The sequence below is a fragment of the Osmerus eperlanus genome, chromosome 21 (assembly GCF_963692335.1).
Source record: "Osmerus eperlanus chromosome 21, fOsmEpe2.1, whole genome shotgun sequence".
Taxonomy (NCBI): domain Eukaryota; kingdom Metazoa; phylum Chordata; class Actinopteri; order Osmeriformes; family Osmeridae; genus Osmerus; species Osmerus eperlanus.
In genome coordinates, this window is record NC_085038.1 from 583488 (window position 1) to 610265 (window position 26778).

Genomic DNA, 26778 nt, shown 5'->3' on the forward strand with positions numbered 1-26778 from the left:
TTATCAGCATTATCCTCACTGTGTTATTTATCTTTTTTTTCCATTCACGATATTTATTAGCAAAAATTTGAGTGCAACAATTTGTCTGTATCTGCGAGGGTGACGTATCCATCTCTACGTCTTTTAACCGGCCCATACAATTTACGTCATCATAAATGGACAAAGGGTTCATGTTGTTAACAGAAGTGCTTATTAGATGTTCCAAGGTTTCTTTTATCACATTTTATCTAATCAAAATCAACAATGTGAGTATGGAGTTCTATAGCTTGACTATTCAGCCCTCGTTGTAAAACTAACGACTTAGTTACTACTAGTCAGCTATAAAACAAACGACTGTGTGCTGCGTCCGTTCACAAAGCTAGTCAGTTTGGGTTAATGGTAAAGCGGTTTGTCAGATCAAAGGTGTTTCAATATTTTTGATTGTCGTGTTATTATCCCAATATGTTGTTTTATTTTTCAGGGCTGATTATTGGAAATCCCAGCCGAAGAAATTTTGCCAGTACTGCAAATGTTGGATAGCTGACAACAAACCTGTGAGTAACGTGAAACATTTGTGATTGGTCTTTTTCTACTCAGCTTTCCACGAAAATGATCCATCATATCGTTTACTGGCTTTGTGGTCAATCGAATAATTATTATTTTGCTACCTGAAGGATGAGCTGCCTGTCCCGATGATTACACGCGCTCTTTTTTCTGTCGCGATGACAACACGCGCTCTTGTGTTTCTGTCTCGATGCAGAGTGTTGACTTCCACGAAAGAGGGAAGAACCACAAAGAAAATGTTGAGCTCAAAATTGCAGAGGTGTGTGCTACTGTCGTGTTGTATTCACATATATTCCGCTCTTCATTTCATTTCACGATACAAATATTATATCCACATCCTAGACATTGCAGAGATGGCAGTTGAGTAGCAACTTAGATACACTGAATGATCAGTAGAGTGTGGATGTGATACAGTCCCAGTTTGTCTACTAGGTTTGGGATCAGCAGGATCGCAGCTCTCAGGCTGTCGTTCTATTGGTCAGTGATACATCTGGCCCCCTCTGGCCTCCTCTGTCCCCCTCCCTCTCCCTCCCCTCATCTGCAGATTAAGAAGAGGAGCCTTGACAAAGCGAAGCAGGAGGATCGCATGTCTAAAGAGTTTGCAGCCATGGAGGAGGCTGCACAGAAGGCCTACGAGGAGGACATGAGGAGGCTGGCAGGAGACGCAGGTAGATCTATAACATATACCTCTATACTACTAGAGGCTGGGAGGAGACGCGGGTAGATCTATAACATATACCTCTATACTACTAGAGGCTGGGAGGAGACGCGGGTAGATCTATAACATATACCTCTATACTACTAGAGGCTGGGAGGAGACGCGGGTAGATCTATAACATATACCTCTATACTACTAGAGGCTGGGAGGAGACGCGGGTAGATCTATAACATATACCTCTATACTACTAGAGGCTGGGAGGAGACGCGGGTAGATCTATAACATATACCTCTATACTACTAGAGGCTGGGAGGAGACGCGGGTAGATCTATAACATATACCTCTATACTACTAGAGGCTGGGAGGAGACGCGGGTAGATCTATAACATATACCTCTATACTACTAGAGGCTGGGAGGAGACGCGGGTAGATCTATAACATATACCTCTATACTACTAGAGGCTGGGAGGAGACGCGGGTAGATCTATAACATATACCTCTATACTACTAGAGGCTGGGAGGAGACGCGGGTAGATCTATAACATATACCTCTATACTACTAGAGGCTGGGAGGAGACGCGGGTAGATCTATAACATATACCTCTATACTACTAGAGGCTGGGAGGAGACGCGGGTAGATCTATAACATATACCTCTATACTACTAGAGGCTGGGAGGAGACGCGGGTAGATCTATAACATATACCTCTATACTACTAGAGGCTGGGAGGAGACGCGGGTAGATCTATAACATATACCTCTATACTACTAGAGGCTGGGAGGAGACGCGGGTAGATCTATAACATATACCTCTATACTACTAGAGGCTGGGAGGAGACGCGGGTAGATCTATAACATATACCTCTATACTACTAGAGGCTGGGAGGAGACGCGGGTAGATCTATAACATATACCTCTACACTACTAGAGGCTGGGAGGAGACGCGGGTAGATCTATAACATATACCTCTACACTACTAGAGGCTGGGAGGAGACGCGGGTAGATCTATAACATATACCTCTACACTACTAGAGGCTGGGAGGAGACGCGGGTAGATCTATAACATATACCTCTACACTACTAGAGGCTGGGAGGAGACGCGGGTAGATCTATAACATATACCTCTACACTACTAGAGGCTGGGAGGAGACGCGGGTAGATCTATAACATATACCTCTACACTACTAGAGGCTGGGAGGAGACGCGGGTAGATCTATAACATATACCTCTATACTACTAGAGGCTGGGAGGAGACGCGGGTAGATCTATAACATATACCTCTATACTACTAGAGGCTGGGAGGAGACGCGGGTAGATCTATAACATATACCTCTATACTACTAGAGGCTGGGAGGAGACGCGGGTAGATCTATAACATATACCTCTATACTACTAGAGGCTGGGAGGAGACGCGGGTAGATCTATAACATATACCTCTATACTACTAGAGGCTGGGAGGAGACGCGGGTAGATCTATAACATATACCTCTATACTACTAGAGGCTGGGAGGAGACGCGGGTAGATCTATAACATATACCTCTATACTACTAGAGGCTGGGAGGAGACGCGGGTAGATCTATAACATATACCTCTATACTACTAGAGGCTGGGAGGAGACGCGGGTAGATCTATAACATATACCTCTATACTACTAGAGGCTGGGAGGAGACGCGGGTAGATCTATAACATATACCTCTATACTACTAGAGGCTGGGAGGAGACGCAGGTAGATCTATAACATATACCTCTATACTACTAGAGGCTGGGAGGAGACGCAGGTAGATCTATAACATATACCTCTATACCACTAGAGGCTGGGAGGAGATCATTCAAATGAATGGTCATTATCAGGCTTGGGCAGAGCTTCATAACTACTCGGTACATCAATGTTGTACTGTAGAGTCTATAGTGCTGCAGGTCTATGTAGTCATCCTTTATGGTCTATATTGTGTTTGTGTGTCTTGTACAGGACCCCAGACCAAGGCCCCGGCCCAGACCAAGGCCCCAGCCCAGACCAAGGCCCCGGCCCAGACCAAGGCCCCAGCCCAGACTAAACCCCCAGGTCCAAAGAACAGGAAGGAGAAGCGTGCTGGGAAAGCCCGCCGTCCGGAGGGCCAGGCCCAGCTGGAGGGCCAGGCCCAGCTGGAGGGCCAGGCCCAGCTGGAGGGCCAGGCCCAGCTGGAGGGCCAGGCCCAGCTGGAGGGCCAGGCATGGGTGGAGGCCCGCTCAGACGACGGGATGACGTACTACTACAACACACTGACTGGAGGTGAGTGTCAACAACACAGCTCCTCGGGAATACTGGATGCATTAATACTAGTTTAATACTGTATGAACAGGCACAGCAACACAATTATTTGTTTTTATAGCCAACTAAGTCCTTGATCATAGAACTCGATGGGCAATTAATAATAATAAAATAAGAGATAGATAAATTAAGATAAATAAGTGGGCCTCTGCTCGTTTCTCCACAGCCCGTTAACATGAACACATGGTGTGTCCTGAGATGTCAAGCCTCAGTGCTGCCTTGTTGTGATTGTGTGTGTGTGTGTGTGTGTGTGTGTGTGTTTGTGTTCACCTTTAAGAGTCAGGATGGGAGAGGCCTCAGGGATTCCAGGAAGAAAGATCTGCATCCACTGCCCAGCCAGGCCACAGTGAGGTACACACCACACACACACACACACACCACACACACACCACACACACACACACACACCACACACACACACACCCGCAGAGCACAGCTCCAATACGTTCATATTTTTTTCTAGATTATTTTTCATTCATTTGTAGTGTGTCTATTTTATACTAGATACATACTGTACATTAAAAAAATTACTTTAGGTTAAATTGTTTCATTTATACCTCGTATACTTGTATTAATGGTTAGAGGAGCCTGAAATTCAAACATTTCATCAATGTGTTTCCTGTGAGTCAGGCCCCAGGTGTGTGGATGGAGGCGCTGAGTCCTGACGGGTACACCTACTACTACAACACACAGACTGGAGGTCAGACACGCTCATATCCAGACTACATCTCCTTTCAGATGGACTTTTATTCAAATGTGTTTCATCTACTCACATTTTACTATCCCCCTGCCTCTCTCTCCAATACACACACACACACACTCAGAATCCAGCTGGGAGCGTCCAGCTGGCCTCCCTGCAGAAGTTTCAGGGAGCCGTGGAGAGCCGGAGGGCCAGGGGGAGGAGACGGGCTCCCAGCCAGGGACCCTCCCAGTGGGGGAGGAGACGGGCTCCCAGCCAGGGACCCTCCCAGGGGGGCAGGAGAGCTCCAGGCCGGCAGGGGCAGGGGACTCCACACAGGCCAGCATCCCCAAGGTCAGCTTCAGGGTGAGTCCTCTCTCTCTCTCTGGTTCAAGACTCCTGCCAGAGGCTGACGGGACTAACCAGACTGTCTCTCCCCAGAAAAAACAAGAGGAGAATGAGCCTGTAGGGGGTGGAGAGCAGGAGGATGGTGGTGGTGGCGGTAAGGAGGGAGATGGAGAGGGTAAAGAGGCTGTGGCTAAGGACAACCCTCCTGTTGCTAAGGAGGACCCTCCTGCTAAGAAGCCCAGGAAGCCACTTACTCCCTACGGAGCCTGGGAACAGATCCAGGTGGAAGAGAACCCCTAGTAAGAACATCTCTACCCCTAACCTCTACCCTGTAACCCTTAACCTCTACCCTGTAACCCTTAACCTCTAGTAAGACATTCTCTACCCCCTAACCCTAACCCCAGTGAGACAATCTGCAACCCTGACATGTACCCATACCTGGTCTGACTCCAGCCGTCTCTCCCCTGCAGTGAGAAGGTAGACCTGCAGCTGCCCCAGGTGGAGGGGGGCCCAGCCTCAGGGGGCCCCCCAGCCCCCGGCCGCCCCCCTGAGGCCAAACCCCGGTTCAAGGAGCGCACCATCACCTCCCTGGGGGCCCAGGGGGGCCCCGCCTCCTTTAGGAAGAGGAAGCCGGAGAACGGGAAAGCACGGAGCCTCCGGCAGAGAGACACGGACGACTGAGACAGATGTGTGGCCTGGACAGATGATGTAGGCTGGACTACAGGAGGGGAGACTGCTCACACATAAACTCAACCCTGACTCAGGAGGTAAATCTGTTCCTGGCTGTGAACGTGACCGACTTGACCTGCTCATACGCTGCATGTTCAGCAGAGAATCAGTCCTGGAAACATTCTTAGTATGTCTCCCCTTCATCAAGTAATATCTTGATTGTTCAGACGAGAGATTGGCTTCATCTAGAATATTAACCAGAGTGTACAACATTCATAAAGACACTGATTTTCTTGTGTATTTTTTTACCTGAATACTTAATCTCTCGTCAGTTTGATGTGTATTTGTCACGTTTCCCTACATGAGGTGACTGGTCGCTCATCCTTGGTCTGTTTGATATAGATCTTGGAACAGAAGGTTCATGGGTGCAGTGTTTTCTACAGTATGATTGCGAGTGTCACTGAATAAACTTTGGAGTGGCTGGTGTATCCACGGTTACTCAGATGTTGTGTTGTTTATCTTGGACACGGTAGTAACAAACCGATTCAATTCAAGTATTTCAGTTGTGTTTGAATCAGGACACTTCATCACAGAGCTTTGGTTTTTATTTCAGGATTATTTATATCCAAATTACAAAATATTCTTACATTATTACAAAATACATGACACAGGCTGTGTATTCCTGATATCAGTATAACAGACATGCCTTCACCTTACTGGACATGAAGATAGCAGCAACATGATGCCTCAGTAGCTATTTCCAGGGCCAGATTCTTCCAGAACAGTGGTTCGTAACCCTGTCCTGCATGTTTTAGATGTTTCCCTGCTCCAACACACCTGATTCTAATAAATGGGTCGTTATCTAGATCTGTAGAAGCCTGATAACGAACATGCATTGGAATCAGGTGTGTTGGAGCCAAGAAACAACTAAAACATGAAGGACAGGGGTTCCCTGAGGACAGGGTTAAGAACCACTGTTCCAGACCAACAGTTGGTATAGTGTCCTTTAGCGTCTGGCTAGGCTAGGCTAGTCACCCTCCTGTGTAGTAGGCCTGGATTCAGAGGGCCTCTGGCTAGGCTAGTCACCCTCCTGTGTAGTGGGCCTGGGTTCAGAGGGCCTCTGGCTAGGCTAGGCTAGTCACCCTCCTGTGTAGTGGGCCTGGGTTCAGAGGGCCTCTGGCTAGGCTAGGCTAGTCACCCTCCTGTGTAGTGGGCCTGGGTTCAGAGGGCCTCTGGCTAGGCTAGGCTAGTCACCCTCCTGTGTAGTGGGCCTGGGTTCAGAGGGCCTCTGGCTAGGCTAGGCTAGTCACCCTCCTGTGTAGTGGGCCTGGGTTCAGAGGGCCTCTGGCTAGGCTAGTCACCCTCCTGTGTAGTGGGCCTGGGTTCAGAGGGCCTCTGGCTAGGCTAGTCACCCTCCTGTGTAGTGGGCCTGGGTTCAGAGGGCCTCTGGCTAGGCTAGTCACCCTCCTGTGTAGTGGGCCTGGGTTCAGAGGGCCTCTGGCTAGGCTAGTCACCCTCCTGTGTAGTGGGCCTGGGTTCAGAGGGCCTCTGGCTAGGCTAGTCACCCTCCTGTGTAGTGGGCCTGGGTTCAGAGGGCCTCTGGCTGCAGCTCTCCACCAGCTCCAGCAGGGCCTCCTTCTCTCCGTGCTGCAGCAGGTCTGAGATCAGCTCGTCCAAGGCCTCCCCACCGCGCATGAACTCCTGCCAGACAGGAGACATCACTGCACCATCAGAGGAGACATTACTCCACCCTCACAGCCAGAGATGGAAAAAGTACAAACTGGGTTAGTGTAAATTACCAAAGGGTTTTGTGGTAAATTATCAAAGGCGTTCGTATGTGTGTTTTGTGGTAAATTATCAAAGGCGTTCGTATGTGTGTTTTGTGGTAAATTATCAAAGGCTCTTTCGAAAAATTTGAGCCAAAAAACTTGAGCCTATCAAATTCGAGCCGAAAAATCAATCTTAAATTCAGATTGCAGCATCCGGGATACCAAGGATAGGTAGAGCAATCGAGCCTCAATCCAAGCCTCTAATTTTTTCAGCTACATTTTTAGGCTACATTTTTGTCGCCTCATTTTTTTGGCTTGAATATTTTAGGCTCATATTTGAGCAACCTGAAATGTATTTTACGTTGAAATATATTCACATGAGAATTCGGTGGTGTTTAAATTTCAATATTAAGTATTCAATGCCTTTTTAAAATTCAAAACATGTCACTGATTTGCTTCCATACCAAAGGGGTTAGTACTTTAGATACAAATTGCAAAGAAAGCCAAAGTGTCAGTGAGTACAGTTTCCTACACCATCAAAAGGCACTTGGAAACTGACAGGAAGAGGTCTGGCAGACCCAAAGCCACAACAGAATCAGAAGACAAGTTTCTGAAAGTCAACAGCTTGCGTGACAGGCGGCTCACAGGACAACAGCTTCAAGCACAGCGCAACACGGGTCAAAGTAAGCAAGTCTCAGTTGATGGTTGAAAGTGATGGTTTGGGGCTCTTTTGCTGGATCCAGAGTCAGCGACTTCCACAGAGTGAGTGACACCCTGAACCAAAACTGCTAGCACAGCATTTTGCAGAATTTCAACCATCAACTGAGACTTGCTTATTTCAAAATAGATAAAGTGAAGCATGGCACGGCTGGTCCTGACTACCTTGATGTCGCGGCTCTGGTGTCCTGACCGGTGGTCTGTCACACGGTCCTGGCTGAAGTTGTAGGTTCTGATCCTCTCTGACTGGGAGCGAGAACCCACCTGGTGATCAGAGCAGGCAGGGTTAGGGTTAACAGGGAGGGTTAGGATTAGGGGATAGTATTCCTCGTAAATACAGACGGTTTCTTGACTCTGACAATCAAAATACAGTTTCTGCACTTCTGACCCTTGATGTTCTGCTGCCACGTGTGTTCACACTGGGATGAAAAAGGCTTCTTCTTGCACTATTTATATTTGACTTGGGTGAAAACATCTCGTGAGTGAATGTCATTTTAAAGGTAACATCCCCCAGCAGGTGGGAGAGAGGAGGCTCACCTGTAGCTTCCTGGCAGTGTGCCTCTGCTCTGCCTCCTTACCCAGCATGCCCTGGTACAGCCGGGCCTGCAGCAGGCGCATGGCCCTGCTGCGGTTCTGCAGCTGGGAGCGTGTCTGCTGGCACTCCACCGCCACGCCTGGGGTCAGGGGTCAGGACACAATAACAATAATACCTGCCCGACACACGCACTAGGTAAAGTGCCACTTGTGTTCTTATCATAAACACCTGTGTTCTCTAACAAGTGATGCGCATCAGGAGAGGGGTAGTTCTATTGGAGATGGTGATAATAGGAACAGCACACACACGGACAAGGGGACTTGTGTGTGTGTGGGCTGGGTGGAGGTGTCACCTGTGGGCAGGTGGACAATGCGGACAGCGCTGTCTGTCGTGTTGACGCTCTGACCCCCCGGGCCCTTTGACCGGAACGTGTCGATGCGCAGATCCCTCGGGTCGATGACCACATCCAGCTGCAACACAGCATCACCGCGGCGACCAGGGATGTTAGACAGTTAGGTACTGTAAGGGTTGTCATATGCATATTAAATATATGACATGCAGGGAAAACCGTTTATTTAGTGATTTCTAATGTGAGATTCTCAAACAGGAAGCACATACAGGAAGGCCTACAGTAGCATCATACCTGGCTGGGCTGAGGCAGCACGATGACGGTCATGGTTCCTGTGTGAATGCGCTGCATCCGGGAGGACAGGCCCACCTCAGGGATTCTCTGCACCCGGTGAGTTCCCCCCTCCATCTTCAGGCGGCGGTACACGCCCTCCCCCGCCACACGCACGGACGCATGGTGCAGCCCACCTGCAGAGGGCGACATGGAGCTGCAGCTGTCTGGACCGTCACACATGGCTGCAGTATGCTAGCTTTCCAACCAGACACACACACACACACAGACATATACAGAAAGATATACACACACACAGACATACAGAAAGATATACACACACGCAGACATACCGTAGTCCGCAGGCGTGTAGTTAAGAACATCAAACTCCCAGTTGCGGTACCTGGCGAGGCCTTGGTACATCTCGAACATCTCTTTAGTGAACTGCTGGCAGATGTCTCCTGTGAGATGACAGTGGGAGCAGGTGCAGTGTGTTATATCTTAGTGTGTGTGTGAGGCAGGTGCAGTGTGTTATATCTTAGTGTGTGTGTGAGGCAGGTGCAGTGTGTTATATCTTAGTGTGTGTGTGAGGCAGGTGCAGTGTGTTATATCTTAGTGTGTGTGTGAGGCAGGTGCAGTGTGTTATATCTTAGTGTGTGTGTGAGGCAGGTGCAGTGTGTTATATCTTACAGTGTGTGTGTGTGTGAGGCAGGTGGAGTGTGTTATATCTTACAGTGTGTGTGTGTGTGTGTGAGGCAGGTGGAGTGTTCAGTTGGATAACCCCCCCAGTGCCCCCACCTCCTGTGGTCCGCCCTGACACCACCTCCAGCAGGGAGCTGCTGTCATCATGAGGGTCCCGGGGCACCAGGGTCTGGATCAGCTAGAACGTAGACCACAAGTCAATGACAATCATCCAACACGCTTTCCCTCTATGATCTAGAGTCTTGCTTTTCCATGTTAGGTGAAAATACAGTTTGACTCTGCACTTATGATAGTTGATTTTCTGCTGTGCTTTATGCATTATTTGTATGTTGCTTTGGATAAAAGTCTCTGCGAAATGAATAACATGCTAATGTAAAATGTAAGGGCCATATGTCCTTACGTTTCGTTTGAGGGTGTGTATTCTCTGGGAGGTGAGCGCGTGCTCCTCTGCCAGGAGCGGGATCATTTCCCGCTCCTCCCCTCCGGCCCCGTGCGCACCTGCAAACACAACTGCTGCATCACTTCAGGAAGCAACACCAACCAACTCCGTTGTCATAGAGTGCAATGACAAGCCTATACTACAGAACGGGACGCGAACCACACGGCTTACTCTGAATCAGAGATGTAATCTCCTCGAGCTCTTTCAAAGCATTTACTGTGCATCTGGATGCCTTTTCCACCGGCAACAGTTCCGTCTGTCTGTGATTTAGTTCTTTCCTTTCAGAGTCGCTTAAAAACGTGTACTGTAACTTCTTTGTGACATCTCCGTATTCGTCCACGAGCTGTCGTATATATCTTTGAACGGATGCATTCTGGTGTATATCATCTAAACCACCGTGACAGTGTCGTCGAGGTGAGATGGAGGAAGGCATAGCGGAGAGGCGACGTGTGGATCCTTGACCAGGCAATCGCATTGCAACCGGCATCCCTCCTTTCGTGTTTGGGTTGATACTGGAGCTTAAGCGGCCGCACGAGGCGCACAAGCGAATAAATTTCGTTGCAAGCATTTGCGAATTATTCCCAATATTCGTGCTCTGTTATCGGAGAAAATGGTCCAATAGTAATGTGTTTGTCCTCCTTGATTGGGTAACACGGTGCCATGCTGGAGGAAGTAGGAAACGGGGAAGCTCAAAACATACTCGCTTTGAACACTGGGAAATGTAGTGATAATATAACTGTAAACTACACGTTAATTTACAGCGCCCTCCACAGGAGATAACCTGACTATTCTTAAAAATGAAAAGATTATAATTCTAAAAACACTGACTATTCTTAAAAATAAAAAGATTATAATTCTAAAAACACTTATCTTGAGCATTTTAATAGTGAAGAAGCCATGTTCTAAACTGTAAATTAATCTTTTTTTTCATGCACTCTTGGGGGCCCCGTTTCCCAGTCGGTGCTGTACAACAATATGAAAGTGAAGGAGAAGGTTGTATAAACGTTAGAACAGCTTTCACTAGATTTCAGTATTGCTCTACAGTTCAAATACCAGGCACATGAGTCCTGGTTTAACTGAAAACATTTTACTGTCAAAATCACCTTCCTTTTTCTTTTTCAATTCTTACATAAATGTTTGTAAGAAATGCTAAACGTGTCACCAATTACCAGTGTCACAGAACTATATAGTTTATAGATTAATATAGAATAAGGCTCGATGAGCCAATGTTTCCTTGTCGGTATATCATTTCCTCTTGGCGCGCGCACACACACACAAAAGAAACAAATCTGAGTACTGAGAAACACTTCATCATTAGAGCAGCGTAGAGAAGCACGATGTCTCGTCTCCTGGCTCTGGTAGCTCTGGTGTCCCTGGTCCTTCCAGTCACTATTTCAGCAGGTAAACCAGAAATCCTGTTTGAGTTCATTTCTTTATTACAGATGACTTGTTCACATGTGACTGCTCAGATTTATGACTCACATGTAAATTCTATGTTAATCTTGTATTGTTTAACATGTTTGAGAAATGTATTAAAAAGGAAAATGATTACAAGGCAGGAATGTAAAATGTTATGTGAAGCAACAGTAAATACAAACAACTGATGTGGTTCACTGATTTTATGTATTTATTTGAGGAAATGTAAAGAAAAATGTCCTTAAAAACGTGACAGCTCTAAGGTTAAAACTCCCGCAAACTGATTTAACTACATTCAAGACCTAAGATTATATTTTTCAAGACAATATTTTGGGGGGCTCTTTAATATTTTTAGTTAACACATCTGATACTGGCAACAAAATAAGTGAAAAAAGTTTTAACTTCTGACAGATCATAATGATACATAAAACATTTGTATTTTCTTTCAGGATGTACGCAGACTGTTGCAGAGGGGACTGATAAATACGAGCTATTCCTGCTTGAGGAAACGGCTCCAGTCACGTTTGAAATAGAATGGAAACACAATTCACAACTTGTATTCAAAAGAAAATCCAAAAAAATCAATCCAGGCAAGCCGGAGGACATCACCGAACAAGGAGCTCTGGTGCTCAGACAGCTGGCAGCCAAACATGTAGGAACGTACGTGGGAGAGGTGTGGGGGAACGAGGGGGAAAGTGTGAAAAAGCAGGAGATTGATCTGTGTGTGAAAGGTGAGGAGGAAGTAGACCTATAGACTGCCAACATCTGGGTGTATATTAGACATATAGACTGCCACATCTGGGTGTATATTAGACATATAGACTTATGTATTAGACATTTAGATTGTGTTATGTTTTAGACCTATAGACTGTGTTATGTGTTAGACCTATAGACTGTGTTATGTGTTAGACCTATAGACTGTGTTATGTGTTAGACCTATAGACGTGAATGTGAAGTGTATGTCCAAGTACGCCTCTAGGAAGCAGCAGGGTGTGAAGTGTTGCCATGAGAACACACCACATCACTCTCTTACATGCTGTTGACTTGTTCCTCTTGAAACGAACACTATGAGCAGCAGGAAACATCTCAAGACTGAGAAGATGTCGCTTCTGAAAATAATCTAACTTTTGTCTCTTCACAGCCAGAGTCCCCAAACCTTCTGTGACGTTTGATTGTCCCACAAAGGACACAGTCACCATCAGCTGCAACCTGAAGCAGTCAGACGTGACCTTCACATGGACAAAAAACAAAGTTGTCATGAAGGGGGAAAAGACATCGACTCTGGTAATGAAAATAAAAGATCTGAAAAGGGACGACACGTTTAGCTGCACCGTTGATGACACGTACAGCAACGAGACTAGCGACAGCGTCAAGTCTACCTGTGAAGGTATCCAAGGTAGGCCTGGCAGAGCCCACAGTCCAACTGCCTGCACACTGCAACATGAACACACCTGAGTGCACTGCAAACCAACTCACCTCACCCTCCACCTCTGGGGACGTAACAGGTCACAAAACTTATCACACGTGTTTGCAGTGAGTGATCATCTACTTTGTCACAATTTGAGTGAAACTGTTACAGTTGCACGTGTCTGAAATAGTCTTTTAATGTGGTGGAATTACTGCCGTCAGAGTCTTCACCTCGCTGCCAACATCTGGGTGTGTGTTAGACATATAGACTGTGTTATGTATTAGACCTATAGACTGTGTTATGTATTAGACCTATAGACTGTTATGTATTAGACCTATAGACTGTGTTGTGTATTAGACCTATAGACTGTTATGTATAAGACCTATAGACGTGAATGTGAAGTGTATGTCCAAGTACGCCTCTAGGAAGCAGCAGGGTGTGAAGTGTTGCCATGAGAACACACCACATCACTCTCTTACATGCTGTTGACTTGTTCCTCTTGAAACGAACACTATGAGCAGCAGGAAACATCTCAAGACTGAGAAGATGTCGCTTCTGAAAATAATCTAACTTTTGTCTCTTCACAGCCAGAGTCCCCAAACCTACTGTGACGTTTGATTGTGCCACAAAGGACACAGTCACCATCAGCTGCAACCTGAAGCAGTCAGACGTGACCTTCACATGGACAAAAAACAAAGTTATCATGAAGGGGGAAAAGACATCGACTCTGGTAATGAAAATAAAAGATCTGAAAAGGGACGACACGTTTAGCTGCACCGTCGATGACACGTACAGCAACGAGACTAGCGACAGCGTCAAGTCTACCTGTGAAGGTATCCAAGGTAGGCCTGGCAGAGCCCACAGTCCAACTGCCTGCACACTGCAACATGAACACACCTGAGTGCACTGCAAACCAACTCACCTCACCCTCCACCTCTGGGGACGTAACAGGTCACAAAACTTATCACACGTGTTTGCAGTGAGTGATCATCTACTTTGTCACAATATGAGTGAAACTGTTACAGTTGCACGTGTCTGAAATAGTCTTTTAATGTGGTGGAATTACTGCCGTCAGAGTCTTCACCTCGCCAAACAGAAAATATACAAAAGGAAATATGACTTTTCGGCCTTCAATTCTTTTTCTTATTGTCACTTGTTTGTTCAAGCAAAAGATTGTCTGGTGTGTTTCCTCTGCCTGGAACTCAGGTGGCAGCGAGGTGGCAGCTGGAACTCTGCTTGGGTTTCCTTTCTGGGTGACGGTGAGCGTCCTGGCCGGCGGCGGAGGATTCGTCCTGCTGCTCATCGTCATCACTGTTGTCTGCTGCTACCGCAACCACTGCAAGAGCCATGAGGACGGTAAGTTCCGGAGTCAGCCTTTCAAAACGTAGAAACACACAGAGCAGAACACGCCACGTAGACCAATCATTTGCTGGATGGGTACCAAGTGCGTCTTAATGCCTAATAGTTAAACCACAGACATGACGCGTCCAAAACAAGTATGCTGAATAGTGTTAACATCTTAACACCACGTAGGACTGGTCCCAGGGCTGCACGGCTAGGCTGTATTGTTATATATCCAGACACAGTAAGATGCCTGTATTCTACCAACAGACTAGGTGAAACCACTGCAATCTTTGTTGGGGTTAACTTGAAATCTGAAGTGAAGATATATTTAGTTTCCGGACCAACACAATGTAGACCAGGGTCGGACTGGCCGTCGGCAGAGTTGGGAGATTTCCCGAACAGCCGGTCAAACAGCTGCGGCATAATGAAAAGGATAATATATATATATGATAATAATAATACACGATCGTGGGCCGGTCTGCGTTTCAAAGTACCGGGCCGTTTTTAGTCCCAGTCCAGACCTGATGCAGACCACTCCTGACATATCTGTGAGCTGGCTTTTAAAGTTAACTGTCTCATCTAACATGTCCACCACAAAGCTGTGAGGGTTTAGGCTGGCTACTGGGGCTCATCTGTGGGCCTCTGTGAAGTCCTCTATGACATTATTGTAAGAAGAGCTATACAAGTAAAGTTTTGTTTGATTTGACAAAGCATCCACCTGTGATTTCAACTGCATTTCATCTGTTCATTTACTTCTGCAGAGGCTGAATTCAGGCTGGCTCCCAGTTCTGCTGGCCACTGATGAGGAGGAGAGGGAGACTGAAAGCCACAGAGCAGCTCCAGCCAACACCCCCACCCCTCCAGCCAATACCCCCTCCTCTGACCACCTCCACCCCTCCTCTGACCACCTCCACCCCTCCACAGAACACCTCCATGCGCGAGAGGAACTGTAAACTGGCCTCTCGTCTAGTCTTTTCCTCCATGAGGACAGCAGGGAGGAGAGGAGACAGGCTAAGATCAGGAGACCCACTTCTGCTGGTCACTGATGAGGAGCAGAGGGAGACTGAAAGTATTTAGATGAGAAGCACAGAGGTCGGGCAGCACCTCTGGTACTCGCAGACTTCAGACTACTTCAGATTAGAGTTGTCATCTGAGCCTGTTTTAGAAATGAGTTGTTTGCTTTGATTGAAAGTATTTTAACTATTGCTCTGCTGACAGTAGGCGATATTTTAATGTGTTTTTACACTTTGATCAGCGTTCTGGACCCTCCGAAAGTTTGTTGAGGATGTGGGAGAAAGAAACAAGTTAATTTCCTTTAACGCCTTTTCAAGAAACGCTCCATGGTTGTTGTTTAGCACAAGATTCAATAAAAAGATAGTCATTCAGTTATACATCGTACCCACGGACTAGAAATGGTGCAAACTCCTCCCGTAAAATGTATTAGAAACCATATAATCTTTAATTACATGAAGACTCGTAAACATTGAGATCTAACTGCAAAATCAGCTGACATTCACAGTAAAGAAAGCACATCTCAAACTCTCATCTCTGTCTACCGACATGCAGCGCACTGCCATTTTACCTTCCTGCCCAGGATTGTGGTTTAGCGCTTGAGGCTAAGTGGAACAGAAACACTGACAAACACATCTGTGTGTTAGACAGGATGTGTGTTTTTATGTAATTGTGCATAGGATGTGCTTCCTATGCTGCAGATATTAGAGACACTTCAGTTCAGTCAATCTAAATGTGTTGGTAGTTTAAAAGCCACCATAAAACATTTCCTTAAGGCAGGACCAAACCATTTCATGCAGATAAAGGGGGGTGGTCGGTCAATATGGATGTTTACTTTTTGGTCAATGGGGATATTTAACTTTTATTGCCAAAAATAAGTAATCGAGATCCTTAATTTTATTATTATATTTGAAATATATACTCAATGATGATGGTTTATATAATATATCATTTTATATTAGTTTTTACCTATTTTTTGGGCCCCGTCAGTCAGGAAGTCTTGGAATTGTCCTGACTTTCCCCCCCCTCCCTATAAGGCGCCCCTGCCAAAGGGGTTAGTATGTGTGTTTTGGATGAAATTACCAAAGGGGAAATTAGATTTTACTGGGGCACAGAAGATTTATACTGGGGCACTTGGGAGGAGAAATTCAGTGAGGGATCCCCTCCTCCAGAAACGGTTGGTGAAATAGAGGTGCAGAACACAGCTAAACATAGTCATACAGCAGGGAAGTGTCAATGGGTGTTGAAACACCAAAATCCAGTGTTCAATTTGGGTCATAATTGGTAAATGTCAGTATAAGCAGAGGTACCCACAGGACTGGGGACTGTGATCAGCGCAGCATCACAGGCTGGCAAGGGAATTCGCTGTTGTCCGTCAGGGAGACCGACTAGATCCAGCTTTGGCAGACTGTCACAGATCAATGTCCACTGGCGACCAGACCGACGACCAGGCAGATGCTGACAGCTCAACCCCCCCCCCCCCCACACACACACACACACCACAGGGGAGGTGTGGAGGGGGGACAGAGAGAGGAGAGCAGGAATTAGAGAATGCCAGGAAAAGCTAACAGTTAAAGTCATATTAGAATGAGATCCCCACCGGTCAAATGTGGACTAGTGCAGCAATTTAGCAGAGCAAAAAGAGTATCTGATGCAGCCCTAGACACCAAGACAGCGACAGCCCCCCTCGGTTGGAACATGAAATCTGTTCCAGGGAAGAGAAACTCTTAAATATGAATAAGAAGCCACGCCCCCCGTCGTCTCCAAGTAGTAACAGAAACAAGATACAGTAACAGGTTTACTTTATTTGTAAATTCAAGTGATATGATACCTATGCAGACATATAGAAGCTTTATTTGTTATTTAAAAGTTATATATGATACATATACAGACAAACACACACTTCAGGTTTACATTAAAAGTATATACACATACATACACACACTTTAGCAGTCGTAGAACTGATGAAACAAAAACATTTTTTAATCTTGCATCAAATAGTGAACTGCATACTGAATGCAGACTTGCATGTACAAATCACCAGCAGTAAATATTGTGCTTGCCTAGTACTAGTATTGAACTACAAGAAGCAAGACAGTTGCAAGCCTTTAATCAGAGTTATGTAAAGCTTTTGATGTGACAGTTAGGTCCTAGAGATGTGGTGACAACAGCTGTGCAGAGGGGCCCAATTAGATGTATTTGTCATGGGGCCTAAAATTCCTGGTGGCGTCCCTGCCCTTTGGTCATTTACCCCAAAACACACATACTAACCCCTTTGGTCATTTCATCCAAAAGACACATAACCCCTTTGCTAATTTCATCCAAAACACACATACTAACCCCTTTGGTCATTTCATCCAAAAGACACATAACCCCTTTGCTAATTTCATCCAAAACACACATTCTAACCCCTTTGCTAATTTCATCCAAAACACACATTCTAACCCCTTTGCTAATTTCATCCAAAACACACATACTAACCCCTTTGGTCATTTCATCCAAAACACACATACTAACCCCTTTACTAATTTCTTCCAAAATACACATACTAACCCCTTTGGTCATTTCATCCAAAACACACATTCTAACCCCTTTGGTCATTTCATCCAAAATACACATACTGACCCCTTTGGTATTGCTAGACCCTTTTTACTGGGGCACGTGCCCCAGTAAAAAGGGTCTAGCAATACCTACCGACTCAAACATAATAACAACAATATTACATGAAGCTCAAAATACGGTATTTTCGCTCAAATTAATGCGAAGGAATTGGCATGCAGTCACATTAACTATTGATGTCCCTGGCAAACCTGATATCACACTTAAGTCCCTCAGCTGTTGTATAGTGGGTTAAGCAAGGGGAGTAGCTTGGAAGAAACAAAAAGGGATTTGAGTAGGTACCTGTGCCCCAGTAGAGCTTTATCTCTAACAGTGCCCCTGGTAGAAGCCTCGATCTCAATTGTAAATTAATCTTTTTTTTCATGCACTCTTGGGGGCCCCGTTTCCCCATCGGTGCTGTACAACAATATGAAAGTGAAGGAGAAGGTTGTTTAAACCAGGGAACCCCTTACAGTGGAAACATTTTCCAAGGACCCCCCCATAATCGTAACACCCCAAGGCCGTCGCCACGGAGTCAACATTGGGGGGGACGAATTACATTTTTAATGATAATTTCAGACAGCGTGCGTGGTTGCCTGTCGTAGCGTAGCACATTTATATTTTTATATCAATATATTGGGGGGGACATTTTGACCAGATTTGAATATTGGGGGGGGGATGTCCCCCCCCAATATGTACTATGATTACGGCCTTGTAACACCCATTCAGCTCCCTTTGAGCTCTTAAATGGACACAATATTCTTGTTCTATTGGTGCAAATGGTCCCCATCTGTAGATTATTATTTAATTTTTTTACTTTTTAATGATACAGCACAATTTTATAATTGATGGCAAATTATATCACGGACCCCCTGGCTATGGTTCGCTGACCCCTAGGGTTCTGGGGACCCCACTTTGAGAACCCCTGGTATAAACGGTAGAACAGCTTTCACTAGATGTCAGTATTGCTCTACAGTTCCACCTCCAATACCAGGGACATGAGTCCTGGTTTAACTGAAAACATTTTACTGTCAAAATCACCTTCCTTTTTCTTTTTCAATTCTTACATAAATGTTTGTAAGAAATGCTAAACGTGTCACCAGTTACCAGTGTCACAGAACTATATAGTTTATAGATCAATATAGAATAAGGCTCAATAAGCCAATGTTTCCTTGTCGGTATATCATTTCCTCTTGGCGCGCGCACACACACACACAAAAGAAACAAATCTGAGTACTGAGAAACACTTCATCATTAGAGCAGCGTAGAGAAGCACGATGTCTCGTCTCCTGGCTCTGGTAGCTCTGGTGTCCCTGGTCCTTCCAGTCACTATTTCAGCAGGTAAACCAGAAATCCTGTTTGAGTTCATTTCTTTATTACAGATGACTTGTTCACATGTGACTGCTCAGATTTATGGCTCACATGTAAATTCTATGTTAATCTTGTATTGTTTAACATGTTTGAGAAATGTATTAAAAAGGAAAATTATTACAAGGCAGGAATGTAAAATGTTATGTGAAGCAACAGTAAATACAAACAACTGATGTGGTTCACTGATTTTATGTATTTATTTGAGGAAATGTAAAGAAAAATGTCCTTAAAAACGTGACAGCTCTAAGGTTAAAACTCCCGCAAACTGATTTAACTACATTCAAGACCTAAGATTATATTTTTCAAGACAATATTTTGGGGGGCTCTTTAATATTTTTAGTTAACACATCTGATACTGGCAGAGATACTGGCAACAAAATAAGTGAAAAAAGTTTTAACTTCTGACAGATCATAATGATACATAAAACATTTGTATTTTCTTTCAGGATGTACGCAGACTGTTGCAGAGGGGACTGATAAATACGAGCTATTCCTGCTTGAGGAAACGGCTCCAGTCACGTTTGAAATAGAATGGAAACACAATTCACAACTTGTATTCAAAAGAAAATCCAAAAAAATCAATCCAGGCAAGCCGGAGGACATCACCGAAAGAGGAGCTCTGGTGCTCAGACAGCTGGCAGCCAAACATGTAGGAACGTACGTGGGAGAGGTGTGGGGGAACGAGGGGGAAAGTGTGAAAAAGCAGGAGATTGATCTGTGTGTGAAAGGTGAGGAGGAAGTAGACCTATAGACTGCCAACATCTGGGTGTATATTAGACATATAGACCTATAGACTGGCAACATCTGGGTGTGTGTTAGACATATCGACCTACAGACTTCCACATCTGGGTGTATATTAGACATATAGACCTATAGACTTATGTATTAGACATATAGACTGTGTTATGTATTAGACCTATAGACTGTGTTATGTATTAGACCTATAGACTGTGTTATGTATTAGACCTATAGACTGTGTTATGTATTAGACCTATAGACTGTATTATGTATTAGACCTATAGACTGTGTTATGTATTAGACCTATAGACGTGAATGTGAAGTGTATGTCCAAGTACGCCTCTAGGAAGCAGCAGGGTGTGAAGTGTTGCCATGAGAACACACCACATCACTCTCTTACATGCTGTTGACTTGTTCCTCTTGAAACGAACACTATGAGCAGCAGGAAACATCTCAAGACTGAGAAGATGTCGCTTCTGAAAATAATCTAACTTTTGTCTCTTCACAGCCAGAGTCCCCAAACCTACTGTGACGTTTGATTGTCCCACAAAGGACACAGTCACCATCAGCTGCAACCTGAAGCAGTCAGACGTGACCTTCACATGGACAAAAAACAAAGTTATCATGAAGGGGGAAAAGACATCGACTCTGGTAATGAAAATAAAAGATCTGAAAAGGGACGACACGTTTAGCTGCACCGTCGATGACACGTACAGCAACGAGACTAGCGACAGCGTCAAGTCTACCTGTGAAGGTATCCAAGGTAGGCCTGGCAGAGCCCACAGTCCAACTGCCTGCACACTGCAACATGAACACACCTGAGTGCACTGCAAACCAACTCACCTCACCCTCCACCTCTGGGGACGTAACAGGTCACAAAACTTATCACACGTGTTTGCAGTGAGTGATCATCTACTTTGTCACAATATGAGTGAAACTGTTACAGTTGCACGTGTCTGAAATAGTCTTTTAATGTGGTGGAATTACTGCCGTCAGAGTCTTCACCTCGCCAAACAGAAAATATACAAAAGGAAATATGACTTTTCGGCCTTCAATTCTTTTTCTTATTGTCACTTGTTTGTTCAAGCAAAAGATTGTCTGGTGTGTTTCCTCTGCCTGGAACTCAGGTGGCAGCGAGGTGGCAGCTGGAACTCTGCTTGGGTTTCCTTTCTGGGTGACGGTGAGCGTCCTGGCCGTCGGCGGAGGATTCGTCCTGCTGCTCATCGTCATCACTGTTGTCTGCTGCTACCGCAACCACTGCAAGAGCCATGAGGACGGTAAGTTCCGGAGTCAGCCTTTCAAAACGTAGAAACACACAGAGCAGAACACGCCACGTAGACCAATCATTTGCTGGATGGGTACCAAGTGCGTCTTAATGCCTAATAGTTAAACCACAGACATGACGCGTCCAAAACAAGTATGCTGAATAGTGTTAACATCTTAACACCACGTAGGACTGGTCCCAGGGCTGCACGGCTAGGCTGTATTGTTATATATCCAGACACAGTAAGATGCCTGTATTCTACCAACAGACTAGGTGAAACCACTGCAATCTTTGTTGGGGTTAACTTGAAATCTGAAGTGAAGATATATTTAGTTTCCGGACCAACACAATGCAGACCACTCCTGACATATCTGTGAGCTGGCTTTTGAAGTTAACTGTCTCATCTAACATGTCCACCACAAAGCTGTGAGGGTTTAGGCTGGCTACTGGGGCTCATCTGTGGGCCTCTGTGAAGTCCTCTATGACATTATTGTAAGAAGAGCTATACAAGTAAAGTTTTGTTTGATTTGACAAAGCATCCACCTGTGATTTCAACTGCATTTCATCTGTTCATTTACTTCCGCAGAGGAGGCTGAATTCAGGCTGGCTCCTCTGACCCAGCCCCAGCCCCAGCCCCAGCCCCGCCACAAGGACCCAGCACACAAACAAAAATCCCCCATGGACGCCACGCGGCCCCTGCCCAGTACGGGAGCACCTCGGCAGGCCTCAGCTCAACCCAGGGCCCAGGCCCGGGGGCGGCCTGCTCCGCCCCCGCAGGACGAAGACGAGGATTGCCCCCCGCCGCTGCCCCAGCCCCGGAGATCTGGCCCCCGACCACCCTACCACGGAGCAGTTCCACCCCACCACTGACTACCTCCACCCCTCAACTGACCACCTCCACCCCTCCACAGAACACCTCCATGCGCGAGAGGAACTGTAAACTGGCCTATCGTCGTTGTCTTTTCCTCCATGAGGACAGCAGGGAGGAGAGGAGACAGGCTAAGATCAGGAGACCCACTTCTGCTGGTCACTGATGAGGAGCAGAGGGAGACTGAAAGTATTTAGATGAGAAGCACAGAGGTCGGGCAGCACCTCTGGTAGCCGCAGACTTCAGACTACTTCAGACTAGAGTTGTCATCTGAGCCTGTTTTAGAAATGAGTTGTTTGCTTTGATTGAAAGTATTTTAACTATTGCTCTGCTGACAGTAGGTGATATTTAAATGTGTTTTTACACTTTGATCAGTGTTCTGGACCCTCCGAAAGCTTGTTGAGGATGTGGGAGAAAGAAACAAGTTAATTTCCTTTAACGCCTTTTCAAGTAACGCTCCATGGTTGTTGTTTAGCACAAGATTCAATAAAAAGATACTCAGTCATTCAGTTATACATCGTACCCAAGGACTAGAAATGGTGCAAACTCCTCCTGTAAAATGTATTAGAAACCATATAATCTTTAATTACATGAAGACTCGTAAACATTGAGATCTAACTGCAAAATCAGCTGACATTCACAGTAAAGAAAGCACATCTCCAACTCTCATCTCTGTCTACCGACATGCAGCGCACTGCCATTTTACCTTCCTGCCCAGGATTGTGGTTTAGCGCTTGAGGCTAAGTGGAACAGAAACACTGACAAACACATCTATGTGTGTTAGACAGGATGTGTGTTTTTATATGTCATTGTGCATAGGATGTGCTTCCTATGCTGCAGATACTAGACACTTCAGCTCATTCAATCTAAATGTGTTCATAGTTTAACCACTAGATGGCGTTTGGATCCAGGTTGCATGGTATGTAGCAAAAAGTAGCTCAATGAAAACATGAAGAACAATCATAGATAACACAATTACAGGACCCCCTAGATTATAGCTCTGCCTCATTCATCAGAATACACACCCACTATATCCTTCAGGAATTCAACAGCAAAACAATTACAAGCAGATACAGTAAAACCTCATTATTACTTAAATAGGAACCACTGTTTTCCAGTCCCTTCCTCCACTATATTGCTGAACAGTCTTGGAATTACATAGTATTATTAAATTACAGTCACATTAACTGTGTACACATAATCATATCTGCCATATTAGGGTAATGAGAAAAGGGCCGTCAAGGATGTGATGCTGCTTCATTTTGTGTAAGAAATTCTGTGAGTAGCAGTTAGTTTGTGTGAACCTACCTTCTGGACACCAGCCAACTCTGTTCCCCTGAAACCTACCCCCACCCCCATAACACACACACACACACAGGATAAAAATAGGATTTCTGAATGCAGCCCCCTGGATTAAGTAACAAAAGTTACATTTGAACCATAACCTTTTACCCTGGTAGAAGGCAAACCACTAACATTTCCTCCCATTCCTTAACCACCCCCACCCTGATAACATGGCTGTGTTTATGTGAGTGACCTGAATATGAGCTACTAGTCCACTGGTTACTGCATCCAGTCCACTGGTTACTGAATCCAGTCCACTGGTTACTGCATCCAGTCCACTGGTTACTGCATCCAGCTGAACGTTGGCCCCAGGCACTTCCACCCTCAGCATGACTGTCTAAATGTTGGAGACGCACCTCACCTCCAGTATACTACATTACACTAAGTATCTCCCAGTATACTACATTACACTAAGTATCTCCCAGTATACTACATTACATTAAGTATCTCAAAACCATAAAAAATACAGTGTGGAGGGACCTGTGCTCGAGGCAGCCCTTGCATGGCCACAGGAGAGTCTTGATGTGATCGCCAGCACACCTGCAGATATCTACATTATATAGTCTTGGTTGTGTCACATTTGCTCAGTGACATGAACTGGTAGGCACGGTATGAACAATGTTATGGTCATCGGTACCACAAACTGCAAGTCACCTTTTTCATTAACTCGTTCCCAGCCTTTGGATGACCACTGGAAGGCCCCACAGCCGCAATACCCCTCCTCCATCACCCCCAAAACTTCCGGACGTCGTTCCCTACATTTCAGGCACTCCTCCCACTCTCCATTCCGAAAAGACAAAACGTTAACAAACGACATTCAGGATGAATCATGCGAACACTTGGGATCGCTCCAGCTGAACTCGTAGTACGTTCACTTAGAGGACATCTGACTATTCATCTTACGCCGCTGACAATTGTACACGTTTTTCCAACTCCGAGGAGTCGCCGGTGGATCAGCTTTTGCACAGATCCAAGCGGTCTTTACCCCGCGTCAGATTCCAGTGACAAAGGATTAGCCAGGCAGCTACACGACCTGCCGACATGGAACGTCCGTCTTTCATCGTTCTGCTTATCTTTGTATCGATTGGTAAGTGAGACAGCGACATATAAAGACTCGTCATTATTTTACAGATAATTTTTGCTACGTATTTTCCAAACAGTTTACATTGACATGAAAGTATAGGCTATACTGCGGAGTCAGATTTTTGATTTGGAACAGTCGTTTAGATTACCAAAAGGCTGATTAAATAATTTGACCGCTCATACATTGAAGGGACTCTTGAATATCGACAAACATTTGGTTACAAACATTATGAACTTGTGGAAACGGACGTCCCAGATGTCTGACTTCCCCGTTAAGAGTTTCTTTCAGTAGCCTACAGGTGAGGTGTCATGGGCGTGGGAATATGTCCGTTTGGATTTGTGTATGACAATTTCGGACTTTATCTCCCCCTCCACTCCACTCCTCTCCCCTCCCCCCCGGGCTTGTTTGATTCGTGATGGGTCCGGTCACAATCCCAGTCCTTCTCCCTAGATTAATCACGGTCAATATTTGGTCGTTAATGAATGACCACGACCGATAATTGCTTGCCAAGAGGGCAAACACCCATTAAGTGAAACGAAAAATTTTCTGAAAGGTTAAGATTAACAGATGTGACATCAGTCCAGTTAATTCCGGTTTTTGGTCCTAACAATTTGATTGTCAGATACGTAGGCTATATCCATCCCATTGATCAGTAGGGGGAATTGAAATAATGGGCTCCAGACCTTCATGGTTTCAAAAAGCATTCGGATGTAATCATCCAGCGCTGTTCTAATGTAGCGTCCTGTTGTCACTTAACGACTACAGCACACAGATCAAAGCGTAGTAGAAAGAGTATGTATGTTTATCAGTTTATAACTCTTTCTCTGTGCGTCATTAAACGCTTCCGGGTGGTGGTGGGGGGGGGGGGGTGCCTAAATGATTGCAATGTTGGATGATCAAATGAACGCCGTCAACAGCATGTCTCCAGTCTGGGTGAGGGAGCGGGATCCTGCATTCTGCAGCTCAGCACTGAACCATGTTCGGTTAGCAGTGGGTAGCCCTGGATATGTTCAGGTAAGACGATTTTGGAAAAGCAAAGATCTAGGAGAGCTTGTCAGCGTTCATCGTACTACGTCCTGCTGGCCCTCCTGTCAGAGGAAGCCACCGTTCGGGAGCGACCAGAACCCTGGAGAAGGCCTCGCTCTCCAGACTGTTCCATCGCTGCTAGCCTGTTTCCAGGTCGTCTGCTCAGTGTTCCCAGCATGGCTGTGAGAGGACAATCAGGCCTGGAGCTCCAGTAAACAGCCTCCTCAACCCGTGAGGAGGCTGTTTACTGGAGCTGGCTGTGGCGTGCAGCCAGTGGCAGGGGAGAGGTTGGTAATGAGGCTTAGTGAGGGGCAGGAGAGGACTGCCACTAGCTCTCATCAGTGTCCTCCTGCCAACTGATGTGGAGGATGGGCTGATTAGGTGTGTGTGTGCTGTGTGTTAGTTTCAGCATGCTGGTGTGTACACCACAGCTGGTGTGTTCTGCCTTCCCTGTTCTTGTTCAAGCAAGCCTTTTTGCTGTGAGTGTGTGTGTGTGTGTGTGTGTGTGTGTGTGTGTGTGTGTGTGGGGACTGGAGCTCGCTGCTCTGCCTGTTCCTCAGCTTGTCTTAACAGGTTCCATTTTAGGGGCGTGCAGAGAACAGACCCTCCAGAGAGGCTGTTCTAGCGTGTTATTTTTCTCTGTAGCGTATTCTCTCTGTTCTAGCATGTTCTCTCTCTCCACTGCCGTGTCAGAAAGCTGAAGCTGGTCTGTCGTGTCTGTGTAAGTGAAGGACTCAAAGACCCATCACTGTAGATAACTGAGACTACGTTTTTGCGTTTGCAGAAGAGGTTGGTCTCCACTGGAATGCTGGAAGACCCATACACTGATGTCATCTCACGGTCTCACACTCACTCACTCACACACACTTGCCGCAGGCATGGGCAGTGTTTGGAAGGGACATGTACAGTAGGACGCCTGTAATGAGATCTGGTTCAGATCTGAAGTGCTGCTCAGAGGCTGTGTGTCTGTGTGTCTGTGTGTCTCCTGGTCCCCCAGGTTAAGACTGTGTCCTGTACCCCTGCAGGTGTGTGTGGGGCCCGGCTGGTGTCCGTGTCCAGCGCCCCCCTGATCCGTGTGGCGGGCCAGCCCACATCCATCCGCTGTGACGTCACCGAGTACGAGGGGCCCAGAGAGCAGGACTTTGATTGGGACATAAAGGAGGGTGAGGCGGAGGCAGTAAAGGTCATCTCCACCTTTGACCGCGATTACTCGGACGCTTTGCTAAGGGACCGCATCTCCAGCGGCGACGTCTCCGTGGTGAGGCTGGAGGACAATGCGGTGGAGCTGAGGATAAAGGAAGTGAGGTCGTCAGACAGCGG

At 46.0% G+C, this 26778-nt stretch overlaps 5 protein-coding genes across 6 annotated transcripts in view; 4 read left to right on the top strand and 1 right to left on the bottom strand.

Annotated features, from left to right (window-relative positions):
* Positions 1-129: 129 nt before the first annotated feature.
* On the top strand, positions 130-5722 carry wbp4 (WW domain binding protein 4). Of its 2 annotated transcripts, none has more exons than XM_062446765.1 (11): positions 130-245; positions 461-533; positions 740-802; positions 1088-1211; positions 3171-3319; positions 3392-3470; positions 3787-3860; positions 4140-4209; positions 4334-4554; positions 4630-4835; positions 5007-5722. In XM_062446765.1, coding segments are annotated over exons 1-11 (1272 nt in total). In that variant the 5' UTR covers positions 130-243; the 3' UTR covers positions 5218-5722. The 2 variants fall into 2 exon arrangements, with proteins under 2 accessions (XP_062302749.1, XP_062302748.1); XM_062446764.1 differs by having other exon boundaries at positions 3374-3470; positions 5007-5721.
* A 788-nt stretch (positions 5723-6510) lies between these two features.
* Positions 6511-10683, bottom strand: mtrf1 (mitochondrial translational release factor 1). Its single transcript, XM_062446763.1, has 9 exons — positions 10158-10683; positions 9948-10045; positions 9644-9725; positions 9199-9306; positions 8870-9042; positions 8579-8696; positions 8229-8365; positions 7857-7955; positions 6511-6906 (listed from the first exon to the last, which is right to left on the bottom strand). The coding sequence occupies exons 1-9, from the start codon at positions 10552-10554 to the stop codon at positions 6763-6765; spliced, it is 1356 nt and encodes a 451-aa protein (XP_062302747.1). The 5' UTR covers positions 10555-10683; the 3' UTR covers positions 6511-6762.
* A 435-nt stretch (positions 10684-11118) lies between these two features.
* Positions 11119-15552, top strand: LOC134007927 (uncharacterized). The gene is made up of 6 exons (XM_062447676.1): positions 11119-11387; positions 11852-12133; positions 12544-12798; positions 13398-13652; positions 14017-14166; positions 14916-15552. The coding sequence occupies exons 1-6, from the start codon at positions 11324-11326 to the stop codon at positions 14954-14956; spliced, it is 1047 nt and encodes a 348-aa protein (XP_062303660.1). The 5' UTR covers positions 11119-11323; the 3' UTR covers positions 14957-15552.
* Positions 15553-18560: 3008 nt separating this feature from the next.
* Positions 18561-22509, top strand: LOC134007802 (T-cell surface antigen CD2-like). The gene is made up of 5 exons (XM_062447489.1): positions 18561-19104; positions 19581-19862; positions 20381-20635; positions 21000-21149; positions 21723-22509. The coding sequence occupies exons 1-5, from the start codon at positions 19041-19043 to the stop codon at positions 22004-22006; spliced, it is 1035 nt and encodes a 344-aa protein (XP_062303473.1). The 5' UTR covers positions 18561-19040; the 3' UTR covers positions 22007-22509.
* Positions 22510-23956: 1447 nt separating this feature from the next.
* Positions 23957-26778, top strand: part of ptgfrnb (prostaglandin F2 receptor inhibitor b) — a 24092-nt gene continuing 21270 nt past the window's right edge. Inside the window, exons 1-2 of the mRNA XM_062446601.1 lie at positions 23957-24435; positions 26484-26778. The exon at positions 26484-26778 is cut by the window's right edge and continues 74 nt beyond it. Of these exons, the coding sequence (XP_062302585.1) occupies positions 24390-24435; positions 26484-26778 (341 nt within the window). The 5' untranslated portion in view covers positions 23957-24389. The remainder of the gene's footprint in view (positions 24436-26483) is intronic.